Here is a 14,071-nt window from a genome sequence, read left to right on the forward strand (position 1 = left end):
AAAACCTTATTTGCCACCTCCCGTAGATGCTAGGAGCGTTGTGGCCTAGGCTTCCCAGGATAAAACTTGCTATGATCCAATGTTTGAGCATTCAAACAAAGGATCCGGCGAGCAAGACAATGGCTATGAACACAGTATGGCTTAAAGAAAGAGTAGAAGCAGAGAGGTTTTGAGGCTAAAAGATGAACTTTCGTGTTCTATATTTTCTGTGTAAAACTCTACTGCCCAACTCCTCTTTTTATAGGGGTGAAGGATTTAATAGCTTTTAATTAGGCACTTAAGGGCACCCCTTCACCTTCCTGTAACAGCACCATTAGCATGGCCTTCAATTCAAAATTTAAAATTGGAATTAACTCAGAAAATTAATTCCGTAACAGTAGAATTGAAGAGCCAACGGTCAGAAACTGTACAGGTTCGTGTAGGCCGAAACTTCCAGTTTCGACCCCAGGCCGAAACTGGAAGTTTCGGCCATGGGTCCCAAGTCTCGGCCCAAGTGGCCGAAACTACATGTTTCGGCCCAAGTGGCCGAAACTATGGCAACTACCTAGTTTCGGCCACTTGGGTAGTTAGGCCGAAACCTCCCAGGTTTCGGCCACACCCAGTGGCTTGTGTTGGAAAATTTATTCCGAAGTTTGGCATAACTTAGCCCGCAAGGCCAGCCAATTTCCGGACGACATTCGTGTCGGCGCACACGAGCTCGGGCTTGAATCAAGCCTTTTCAATCTCTGCTAGATTGGAATTTGATTTGCACCCCCCCCCCCCCCCCCCCGCGCGAGAGAACCTCTATGCTATACAATTCTACAAGCTTCAAAAGAGCTCTTGTATATAAGGAGGGAAAATCTTCATTTCAAAGCAATGTGGGACAAAAGCTCACTTTTTCCCTTCATTTTCCAACTCAAATGGGTCTACTTTGAGAATCAATATCTCATTCACCCATTATCCGTTTTGAGCGTACAATATTCGATCTCTTCGTCTCACTACGAAGAATCCGAATCCACTTTGACCCGACCCAAATCGGAAGTGGACCCCACTGATAATTGTACCACAAAATAGCCACTTCACATGCCATTTTATGCCATTTTAAGCTATTTTTTTCCAACAATCCCCCACATGAATGAAAAATTGATTTTCGGGGTATTTTGAAATCGGAAACAACTGTGTTCAAACGGTCGATCCCTGCATAGGATAGGTAGGGAGTCACTATACCCTTTGAACCTTCCCTCGCGAAGATATGTTTACTCTACTGGCTGTACGGTAGAACGCGATGTCTTTGAACCGACTGCCGTTTGTGTAGACGATGACATATCTCACACAGGAATCTCCCAACCATGCTCTTGCTCTCATGAGTGTGCCCGTTTTGGTCGTGGGTCACCGTTCCTGGTTCTGCGAGAGTTTCTAAAGAATTGTGCCCAACAATTCTCCTTTGAAGCGACCCTCACTTCTCTCTAACATAGGTGATTCTTTCTCGAGTATCCCGCATACTCAAGAATCATTACAGCATTAATATGCTAGCCTCTTGCGGGAGTCACTGTTTTAACGAGGAGTGGTAGGGAGTCCGAGACCCCCACAGTGACGCGCTCCGTTCCATAATTTAGTTGTCCCATTGAACCTAGGTGCCAGCTAGGTTGGGTATCCACTATAGAACTTTTTAGTCCAAGGGCAGTAGACCCATTCCTCGTGTCAACTTCTCCACAACTTCTCTTCCTAACCCTTTGGTCAGCGGATCCGCTATATTGTCTTTTGACTTTACGTAGTCAATCGAGACAACACCAGTTGTGAGCAGTTGTCTAATGGTATTATGTCTACGACGCACATGTCTAGACTTACCATTATACATATGACTCTGTACTCTCCCAATTGTGGCTTGACTATCGCAATGCACACATATTGGAGGTACCGGTCTTTCCCAATTAGGAATATCCTCTATAAAATGGCGTAGCCATTCAGCCTCTTCACAACCTTTGTCCAAGGCTATCAGCTCAGATTCCATCGTGGATCTAGCTATCACAGTTTGCTTAGAGGATTTCCATGCAACGGCTGCACCGGCTAGTGTAAACACGTAGCCACTCGTGGACTTAGAGTCCTTAATATCAGATATCCAATTCGCGTCGCTATACCCTTCAAGTACAGCGGGATATCTCTCGTAGTACAATCCAAGATCACGAGTATACCTCAAGTATCTCATAACCTTTACTATTGCCTTCCAGTGCATGGCACCGGGGTTACTCGTATATCTACTGAGTTTACTAACCGCATAGGCAATATCCGGCCTAGTACAGCTCATAAGATACATCAAACTACCAATGACCCGAGCATATTCCACTTGTGAAATACCTTCTCTGTGGTTCTTGGTTAGATGAATATTTGTATCAAATGGTGTCCTAGCCACTTGACTATCATCCTTGTTAAATCTCTCAAGGATTTTGTCAATATAATGTGATTGGCTGAACACGAGACCATCAGGTCTTCTAATGATTCTAATCCCGAGGATTAAATCAGCCAAACCCATATCTTTCATGTCAAATCTCGTATTTAACATGTTTGTGGTAGACTTGATCATTCGATCATTACTACCAACGATGAGAATATCATCGACATATAAACAAAGGATGACGTAGCCGTCTATCGTTTCCTTAACGTAGACGCATTTGTCACTTTCGTTTATTTTAAACCCGTTTGTTAACATCGCATGGTCAAACTTCCCGTGCCACTGCTTAGGCGCTTGTTTTAAACCATAGAGCGATTTAACCAACTTACACACTTTCCTCTCTTGGCCCGGAACCACGAACCCTTCGGGTTGTTCCATATAGATTTCCTCATCTAATTCGCCATTTAGGAAAGCGGTTTTCACATCCATTTGATGAACTTCCAAGTTCCGCAGTGCGGCTATGGCAAGTATCATCCTTATGGAGTTTATTCTCGTCACGGGAGAATACGTGTCGAAGTAATCGAGGCCCTCGCGTTGCCTGTAACCCTTGATTACAAGCCCAGCCTTATACTTCTCGATGGAACCGTCCGGTTTCATCTTCCTTTTAAAGACCCACTTGGATCCTAAGGGTTTACTACCCGGAGGAAGATCAACCAGTTCCCAAGTGTGATTCTGTAGAATAGAATCCACTTCACTTTTTATAGCCTCTTTCCACATTGGTCCTTCCGTAGAAGTCACGGCTTCTACATACGTTCGAGGCTCGTTCTCTATCAAACAAGATAGAAAATCGGGTTCATTTTCTAATAAACAAGTTAGAGTACCCGAATCGTACTTTAACAAGTAAGTTAGAAAATCAGGACCGAATGATTTTCCAACTCTCACCCGCTTACTGCGTCTCGGCTCGAGCTCGGGTTCTCTCTCCGATTCCCCACTATCATTATCCATAGTTTCGTCAAACGTTCGTTTTGACGTACTTGGTCCCTTGTTGGACGTACAAGGAAATATATTTTCGAAAAAATATGCATTCCTTGATTCTATTATCGTGTTCTCGTGTACATCCGGATTATTGGACTCGTGTACTAAGAACCGATAAGCACTACTATTATGTGCATAGCCAATAAAGATACAGTCCACCGTCTTAGGACCTATCTTTACTTTCTTAGGTGTTGGCACCAAAACTTTGGCAAGACACCCCCACACTTTCAGGTACTGGTAGGAAGGTTTCCTACCGTTCCACAGCTCATAAGGAGTCTTATCGAGCTTCTTTCGGGGTACCTTATTCAAAATGTAGTTACTTGTCAAAATCGCCTCACCCCACGCATCTTGAGGTAGGCCCGAACTTATAAGCATCGCATTCATCATATCTTTCAATGTACGATTCTTTCGTTCGGCAACACCGTTCGATTGAGGTGAGTAAGGTGCAGTACGCTCGTGTATTATACCTACACTCGCACAGAAGTCACCAATAGGTGCTTCGTACTCACCACCTCTATCGCTTCTAACCTTCTTAATTCTCCGATTAAGTTGGTTTTCCACTTCATTCTTATAAAGAACGAATTTATCAACGGCTTCATCTTTGCTCTTAAGAAAATACACATAGCAGTATCGTGTGCTATCGTCGATAAATGTGATAAAATACTTATTACCACCTCTCGTTTGTATCGATCTAAAATCGCACAAATCACTATGGATTAATTCTAGTGGTTCAGTTTCCCTTTCAACCGATTTGAAAGGTACTTTTGTTAGTTTTGCCTCAACACAAATTTCACACTTGTTATTTGTGTCAATTTGAAAGTTAGGAATATGGTCCATGCTAATTAATCTACGCATAGAATTAAAATTAACATGACCTAGTCTACCATGCCATAAATTGGAAGACTCAAGCAAGTAAACAGAATTAACTTTGCTTTTATTGATAACAGGAATTACACTGAGCTTAAACAGCCCATCAGTTACATATCCTTTACCAACAAACATTCCTAACTTGGACAAAACTACTTTGTCTGACTCGAACACCATGCGAAAGCCATGCTTGTTCAACAGAGAGCCAGACACAAGATTCTTCCTCAGCTCAGGAACATACAGCATGTTGTTCAACGTCAGTTCCTTCCCGGAAGTCATCTTCAGAACCACCTTGCCCATGCCTTCCACAGCAGACTGAGCAGAGTTTCCGATCCACACCTTTTCACCTTCAACGGTCTCAAAGGTGTTGAACATCTCTCGGTTGCAACACAAGTGCCTGGTTGCACCGGTATCAATGAACCACTCACGAGGGTTTGAGCCCACGAGGTTCACCTCGGTCACCATAGCTGAAAGACTAATCTCGACCTCCTTCTGACTGCTATCTCCAACAACATTGGCTTCAGAACTCTTGTTCTTCTTCCTTGGAGCCTTGCATTCAGATGCTCTGTGGCCATGCTTGCCACAATTGTAGCATTCACCAGGAAACTTGTTCTTGTTAACGCCACCTTTCGGACCTAGCTTTCGCTTGTCCTTCTTGTTCCTCTTTGAGCTCTTACCGTGCTCCACAACGTTGGCCTTAGCGCCAACAACGATAGGAACTTTCCTATCATTCGTCCTGTTCCCTTCCTCAATCCTGAGTCGCTGGATCAGGTCCTCCAGATTCATCTCCTTTCGCTTATGCTTAAGGTAGTTCTTGAAGTCCTTCCACCCTGGAGGCAACAAATGGATCACAGATCCCACTTGGAAGGCTTCACTTAGCACCATGCCCTCGTCACGGATCTCATCAAAGATTAACTGCAAATCTTCTACCTGACTTAGCACGGTCTTTGAATCAACCATTTTGAAGTCGAGGAATCGGCCAACTACAAATTTCTTTGAGCCAGCATCCTCACTTTGGTATTTATGATCCAAAGCTTCCCACAACGCTTTTGATGTGCTTATCTTTCGATATACATCATATAGCGTGTCACACAATCCGTTCAGGATGTAGTTTCGGCAAAGGAAGTCCGAATCCTTCCAATAGCCAACTGCCATCACGGATTGTGCATCTTGTTCCTTCAACTCGGGAACACTCTCGGACAAGAACCTTGCCAGGCCGAGAGTTGCTAGGTAGAACAACATCTTCTGTTGCCACCTCTTGAAGTTTCGTTCGAACCAACAGCGGTGAACTTCTCCGGCTTTTCAGCCGAACCACTCGGTACCGAAGGTACCCGAGACATGGGAATATATCCCTCAGTGCTCCCACCATCTTGTGAACCAACGTTCACTGGTGTAGCTTGGGAATTAGCAACATTGTTGCCGTTTCCTCCATTGTTGTTCTCAACAACATTTTCTTCCCCATTGTTAACGATTGGCAACTCGGGGTTCTCCATTTCTTCAAGGAAATTCGAGAAAACAACCAACGGGAAAACAAGAAATAAGGTTTTAAGACTGTAGGAACCGTTGGTAGAGAAAAAATAATAATCAAATAAAAAATTGACTATTATTTTCTGGAAAGAAGGGAAGAAAAATTTGAAGAAAATTGGCTAGTGTTTGGTGTTGGGTTTTGCAAGAGTCAAGTGTGCACTCTTTCCTTAAAACCTTATTTGCCACCTCCCGTAGATGCTAGGAGCGTTGTGGCCTATGCTTCCCAGGATAAAACTTGCTATGATCCAATGTTTGAGCATTCAAACAAAGGATCCGGCGAGCAAGACAATGGCTATGAACACAGTATGGCTTAAAGAAAGAGTAGAAGCAGAGAGGTTTTGAGGCTAAAAGATGAACTTTCGTGTTCTATATTTTCTGTGTAAAACTCTACTGCCCAACTCCTCTTTTTATAGGGGTGAAGGATTTAATAGCTTTTAATTAGGCACTTAAGGGCACCCCTTCACCTTCCCGTAACAGCACCATTAGCATGACCTTCAATTCAAAATTTAAAATTAGAATTAACTCAGAAAATTAATTCCGTAACAGTAGAATTGAAGAGCCAACGGTCAGAAACTGTACAGGTTCGTGTAGGCCGAAACTTCCAGTTTCGACCCCAGGCCGAAACTGGAAGTTTCGGCCATGGGTCCCAAGTGGCCGAAACTACATGTTTCGGCCCAAGTGGCCGAAACTATGGCAACTACCTAGTTTCGGCCAATTGGGTAGTTAGGCCGAAACCTGGGAGGTTTCGGCCACACCCAGTGGCTTGTGTTGGAAAATTTATTCCGAAGTTTGGCATAACTTAGCCCGCAAGGCCAGCCAATTTCCGGACGGCATTCGTGCCGGCGCACACGAGCTCGGGCTTGAATCAAGCCTTTTCAATCTCTGCTAGATTGGAATTTGATTTGCACCCCCCGCCCCCCCCCCCCCCCCCCCCCCGCGCGAGAGAACCTCTATGCTATACAATTCTACAAGCTTCAAAAGAGCTCTTGTATATAAGGAGGGAAAATCTTCATTCCAAAGCAATGTGGGACAAAAGCTCACTTTTTCCCTTCATTTTCCAACTCAAATGGGTCTACTTTGAGAATCAATATCTCATTCACCCATTATCCGTTTTGAGCGTACAATATATCGATCTCTTCGTCTCACTACGAAGAATCCGAATCCATTTTGACCCGACCCAAATCGGAAGTGGACCCCACTGATAATTGTACCACAAAATAGCCACTTCACATGCCATTTTATGCCATTTTAAGCTATTTTTTTCCAACAATAGATTGATTCATTTAGTGGATCTACACAGCACGCAAAATGTTTTTTTTTTAGAATGTTGCTCTTGAAATCCCCTACCCTAAAGAGACTTGTTATTCAAAAATATGAGAATATGAAAGTTAGTTTGCACAGTGGGTGGAATTCATTGACAATTGTTGCGCTTCCCTTATGCAATTTCGAATGCTCATAATCTTCGTGGGCTGGAGCTCTAGGTGTAGAGTGTGGGTAGATACCCAAACTATTAGGATATATAAAGTATGTCAACATTACTATATGTGGTTGCTTTTCCTATGTGCAAGCCTTCCTTTACTACTTTGATTTACGGAAAATTTGCCATTACTACTTGAAAGTGTGTAATTTAAAGAGCAGCATTTTCACAAAATAATTTATAGAGTGGATGCCCTAAAACAGTTCAATCTTCAATGTGTTAAGCATTTTTAGATCTTGATCAATAAGATCCTTCAAAAGTCTTATCTCATTAGAAATGAAAATTAAGTACAACCATGGGGAAATTAAGAAAAAAAGAAAATCATAATTGCCAAATATATACTCTATAAGATCCAGTTTCTTACTCCACATTTAGTGCATAGAGTAATATAAATTACTTAACACGGCAGCTAGCATGGCACAAGAGATCGAGAGCTACACTTTTATCACCTTTGCATCTTTATGCACACTCTACCAAGTCATGATTGACCTCAATCTGCCCGTGGTCCAACCAAACATGGAGTTGTTGTATTCCATGCAAACAATTTGGGCTTTTGTAGATGCACGAGGAAAACGCAACAATTCCCTTAGACTTTTCATAGTTACAGATGTGTAAATATAAAGAGATTCCATAATAACAAGTTTCTCTAGTGCGGGGATTTTGAGAGCAGCATTTTTACAAAAGCATTTTCCACTGTGGATCCACAAAATGATTCAATCTTGATTGTGTTAAGCATCTTTAGATCCTGAACAATAAAGAAACCATTTGGATCTTCCAAAAGTCTTGAAGCAGCTTCTTTATCACGTTTGCATACATTCTATAACTCAAGAAGAAATGAAAGACATGCACAACTCTGAGGACATTAGACAAAGAAAAAACAAAAGAATCATATAGGCATGATTGCCAAATTAAATGTATACTCAACTTGATGAGCCATAATTCTCAGTTCACATAGGTTGGGGCATTTTTGAAGCAATTGCATAGCATCGGTGAGCTGCTTCTCACAACCAAAACTTAATTCATACAACCCCAGTACTTGGAGATTTATTGCAGTTGCAAACAAAGATGCGTCCATATACTTGAAACATGGTAATAAAGAAAGAAAAAAATTAGGCAGACAATTAAGAACTTTAACAATTAAGCCAGAAGGAAACTAATTAAATTAAATCTGTCCATTTTGCATAAAGTAAAATGAGGCAGATTAGATTCTCACCGGCAAGGAAGAGCCACACAACCAAAGAGCCTTAATTGTTTTCAAATGAGGTGTCAACCATCTTGATTCAACCACATTACACACAGAATGACGAACAGACAACATTTCAAGTTTTGAAGCGCTGATCTCAAATTTAGTAATCCCTAAACAATCTAAGAAATTCAGCCTCTCAAGGTTAGGAATACTAATACTAGAGGCAGTTCCATTCCATTAACAGTGCGTCTAAATTCAACCCACGAAAAAGATAATGAAGTGACATTGGAAAATATACCACCAAACATTATTTACCGGCAAATCAATAAAGGGACCTCGGACACTCAGTTGCTTAATTGTGGGGCACGAGAGTATACAAAATGGCAGCTGCTTATATTCAGCCTCTCCACAATTTAAAAGAAATATGTTAAGCTCTTCCACACCATTTCATGATAGAAAAAGACACCACCTATCGAAATCAGACTGCCGCGCTTTGCAATCAGTAGAGTAAATTTCTTAACGGGTCCAGCACGGGAAAGGAGAATATTATTTATTATGTCAACCAGAGTTCTGCCTTCATCATCGTGACCCTCTTCGACACTTAATGTGAAGTCCCAATCGAACGCAAGCCTCCCATGCTGCAACCAAACATCTTTCCAGTGGGTTGAGAGTAGAGCAGTTCTGGCAGCGTCTCTGATGGGCAAACACTCCAAAATTCTGTGCTTTACCTCTACCGGGAGAGGACTTATTAAATCCTTACTTGCATCCGCTATGGTGGCTTTGATTAGCCGACGTCCAGCCATTAAATTGATGGGTCACTCGAAATCAAAAGCTAAAATCATTCTATTCTTCAACTGTAAATTTAGTATTCCGTAAATAAAACGAAATTAGGAAGCTAAGAGTTGGGGAGAAAACAAAGATTGAGGGAAAAGTGACAGAGTAGAAACCCTCTCCTCTGATGTTTGGTTTGGGCCTTTGCGGGTTAGGAAATCTTGGGTTAGCCGTGGAGCAGAGTAGCAGATGCCATACGGAGACAATCATTATTGTGTGGACCATGGTTCATACAAGTTGTGTAGACCATATTTTGTATACTATAAAATAATGTACATTCAGTACAAAAATAATGTACATTCAACACAAAAATAATGTACATTGTATTCAGGGGATGTACATTATTTTTGTACTGAGTGTACATTATATTGTATAATGTACATTCAGTACAAAAATAATGTACATTTAGTATATTAAAAATGTACTTTATATTATGGTCCACATAACATTGTGTGGACCATGGTCCACACAATAATTTGCCATACGGAGAAGACTAAGGCCGGCCGCAGGTTGAGACTGGAGAATCGCGGTGGCGAGACAGAGAGACAGCCGAGTCGCAGGGCTGAAGGGCGAAGGATTATACAGTATTTAACTAGAGCCTACAATTTTATTTTAGTTTTAGGAATTTTTTTTTATTTAAAATTTTAATTAAGGGAAAATCAACGATTTGATCCCTCAATTATTAGCGAAATATCAATGTAGTCCCTCAATCGCTTATTCATCGATTTAGTCCCTGAACGACAGAATACGGCCGGAGGAACTAAATCAACTAAAAACAGTTATTTTCAGGGACTAAATCGATGAATAAGCGATTGAGGAACTACATTGATATTTTGCTAATAATTGAGGGATCAAATCGTTGATTTTCCCTTTAATTAATCAATAGTTTTGAAGCCATTAATCACTAATTGAAATTTTATAAAACTTTGTGTGAAGTGTCAAATAGGACCATGAACCAATAGCGAAATGGCATGCCGCACCTTAATCTTATATTAGTGATTATTTGGTGCACAAACTAAAAAATTTTGTCCGCCTAGAACTTTTTGTAGGTTTCCAGGTATCCTTGATGACATGGCACTGGTATTTATCTGACATGGAGTTTGTTTTTATTAATTTGTCCCAAATTGAAGTTTTTGAAAAGTTTTGGGTTATTTTTTTAATTAATAAAAAATTCAATCCCTAGCCTAGTTGTTCTACCACAGTACTACGTACTCCGTCTTCCCTCTGCTAGACCAACGCCGCGGACTGCTTCGGACACCCTCCTTCGCCTAGCCGTCGACCGCCACCTCAACACCATCAGGCACCGCCTCTACACCATCCCCAACCTCCACTGGCTGACGTCGTCCAGATTATTACGATAGTCGCCGCTGAACGAAAGCTGCTATCGATCGGAGTTGATGCTCGGAGAAGAAACTATCAGGCCACCGCCTCCGGAATTGCTCCGGGTTGAGTTCATTCTTTCATTCTCAATTGTACATACATCCCTTTATACTGGTCAGCTCCCAACAATATCTCCTTCCTCTGCCAATTCAGCCACACAAGAACCCTTTGATCTTGGATCCTATTCTCCATATCCTACGAAAACAGATATTTTTCTCGGATACTATGCTTTAATTTCTGTGATTACTGATAAATTATACTATTTTCTTCCCTCAAATTCTATTGCTTTCTTCACTTTCTCTCTATCTGTACTCACGTCGTGTATCTATTATTCATATATACACGTGTGTATCTCCCCGGTGGTGATTTGCCGCTTGGTTTTAGGTTTTTCGAGTCGGAATCGAGGTGCTTTTTGCTGGTGAGCTTAAATGGCCTTGTTATTTTTGTTCATGAAATGAGATTTTTGTGTTTGTTTGGCAGTTTTATTTGGTTGGCTGCTTTTATAAGCTATTGCATGGGTTTTTTTATGAGATAAAAGTCAAAGCTTCCGGAAAACCAAATTTACTGCTTCCCCCAAATTCTACCGCTTTCTTGCAACGATTACTTAGGGTACCGGCGACGACTCCATGGTTCTTCTCCTCGTCGACGGCAACAGCTAGAAGAAGAGCATGTTGACTCAAAGTGTTTTGTCAAAGTTATGTGCAAAAAGAATTCCAACTCTATAAAGGAATACCAAGCCTAAGAGGAGTAGTTATTGAAGAATACTAGTTCTAAAGGGAATTGTTATTGAAGTTTTTTTAGTTCTAGTCTGATTAGGAATAGCTTTGTTATTCACGAATTTGTTAGGAGTAGCTACTATAAATAAGGGTTGTCCTTTATTGTAGAAGGCAAGCATTCAACATTAATCTTGTGAGGTACGAGAGTATTTGAGAATAGGATACTAAATTCCCCTAGAAAGTAGTACATGTGTTTAGGTTTCAATAGTCTGGTAGGAAAGATCATTCTATTGTGTAATCTCAGGTTCCAAACAGTGTACTTTAAATATTGAGCTTTTAGTGGATTTAGGCAAGTTCTCAAATTGAGAAGTGCCTCGCAGATTAGGGTTGTTTGCCCGAACTGCGTTACAGATCGTTTGTGTTACAACTTACGTTTCAACATCACTGTGTGTGTCGATCCTTAAAATTCTACAATTGGTATCAGAGCAGGCTGCTAAAATTACTAGCAGGATCCTACACCATCCAAAGGAACGACACAATGGATTTTCCCAGAGAAGGTTTATCGAATAGCAGACCCCCAGCTCTGAATAGTGAAAATTATTCCTATTGGAAGACTAGGATGAGAGTTTACATCATGTCCCAAGGTGAGAGAGTGTGGAGAGCAGTAGAAGAAGGCTGGGAACCACCTACTAATGAAAGAGGAGAAAAGAAACTAAAAAGGGAATGGTCTGAGGCTGAAATCAGAGAAGCAAACTACAATTCAAAAGCCATGAACTCTATATATGGGGCAACGAGTGAAGAAACTTTTAAATTGATTTCTAACACTGAAATTGCCAAAACAGCTTGGGAAATCTTATGCAATCATCACGAAGGTAACACCATTGTCAAACAATCAAAACTACAGATGATTCAAACACAATTCGAAACTCTAAAGATGGAAGAAGACGAAAACATCACACAATTCAATGCAAAAATCCTAGATATAGCTGGAGCTGCATACAATCTAGGAGAACCTTTTCCCGAATCAAAATTGGTTAAAAAGGTACTCAGATCACTACCTGAAAGATTTCTCATGAAAGTCACAGCCATTCAGGAAAGCACAAATCTGAACACATACAAACTAAGTGACCTAATGGGAAATCTCCAGACATACGAACTGGAGATGCTTCAAAGAAAACCAAATGATTCATACAAAAGTTTGGTTTTTCAATCCAAGCAAAGTGCAGATTCAAATGAGGACACACAAAGCATGGAAGAGTCTATTGTCTTGCTCACCAAGAATTTCAATAAAATGGTCAAGAAGTTCAACAAATTCAGAAATAAAAACAAGAACTTCTCAAATAATAATGGAAACAACACAAGTTCACAGTCACGCACATTCGAAAACACAAAAAAAGGAGAAGCCTCAAAATACCGAGGGGATACAGTGCTTCGAATGCAAAGGGTACAGACATATCCAATCAGAATGTCCAACATACTTGAAAAGGAAGAATAAAACCTATGTCACAACACTTAATGACGATTCCGATAGTGAAGATGAAAATTCCAACTTTGTTGCTTTCACTACCAGGCACGAAGAAGAAAATACCTCTCAAGAGGACACACAAGAGCTATTTGAAGCATACACACTACTGCAATCAAAGTGGCATGAACTCATCAGAGTTAATACAGAACTCATGCAAAAGAATCGTGACTTACAAATTGAAAAAGAGAGAGAATTCCGGGAACATCTGGAAACAAAGGAAGAAATAAAAAGATTCCAGAAAAAGGAAGAGGAATTAACAAGGAAAATACAGTCCCTTGAAGAAAATATGCAGAAAACAGAAAACACTGACAACAGACATACAGAAAACCCAGAGATGTCACAACATCACTTTCAACAACGAAGGAGAATCAGATGCTATTACTGCCACAGATTGGGACATATAAAGGCATATTGCTTCAAAAGACAAAATGATCTCTATTATAGACAAAACAACAGAGATTGGGCAGTACAAAGCAAAAATAACAGCAAGAAAATCTGGGTAAGAAAAGATCAGAATGTTGCCTACACCTCAAAAACTAGCAAAGAACAAAACGTATGGTATTTTGACAGCGGGTGTTCAAGGCATATGACTGGAAATCCAGAAAACCTAGAAAACATTCAGTATCAGAATGAAGGACATGTTACCTTTGGAGATGGAGGAAAAGGCCATATCATTGCAAGCGGCATCTTGAATGTCCATGGGGTGCCTAGGTTGTCAAAAGTCCTCCTAGTACAAAGTCTAAAAGCAAATCTAATCAGCATAAGTCAGCTTTGTGAAGATAAACTCAAAGTAGAATTCTCTAAAAACAATTGCATTGTGTTTAATCAGAATCACAAGTATGTCATGATGGGAAAAAGGTCTGCAAACAAATGCTATACATGGGATGGTGACCTATCTGGTTTACAGACAACTATCAAGCAAAAACAATCACGGCACCAACATATGGGACATATAAATTCCCATGACATCAAAGGGGACCAAGGAATATCCCTAAGTTATTCAGATTATTCATCAAACAGTAGGGCTTTCAGTATAAACAATACAATGGAATCCATGAATAAGGTTATTGATGGCACAATTTCAATAATAACCACTAATGATGACGAAAGTCCCAGAGTTGTTGAAACAACTGTTCCAACACCTCTGACTATTGTTATG

The 14,071-nt window shown here is 40.7% G+C and overlaps 1 protein-coding gene across 1 annotated transcript; it reads right to left on the reverse strand.

Moving 5' to 3' along the window:
* Positions 1-7,920: 7,920 nt before the first annotated feature.
* LOC109147219 lies at positions 7,921-9,313 on the reverse strand. Its single transcript, XM_019294850.1, has 3 exons — positions 8,488-9,313; positions 8,200-8,352; positions 7,921-8,091 (listed from the first exon to the last, which is right to left on the reverse strand). Exons 1-3 carry the CDS (start codon positions 8,590-8,592, stop codon positions 7,921-7,923), a joined length of 429 nt encoding a protein of 142 aa, XP_019150395.1. The 5' UTR covers positions 8,593-9,313.
* Positions 9,314-14,071: the final 4,758 nt, after the last annotated feature.

The sequence above is a fragment of the Ipomoea nil genome, unplaced genomic scaffold, assembly GCF_001879475.1.
Source record: "Ipomoea nil cultivar Tokyo-kokei standard unplaced genomic scaffold, Asagao_1.1 scaffold1978, whole genome shotgun sequence".
In the NCBI taxonomy this organism is placed as follows: Eukaryota; Viridiplantae; Streptophyta; class Magnoliopsida; order Solanales; family Convolvulaceae; genus Ipomoea; species Ipomoea nil.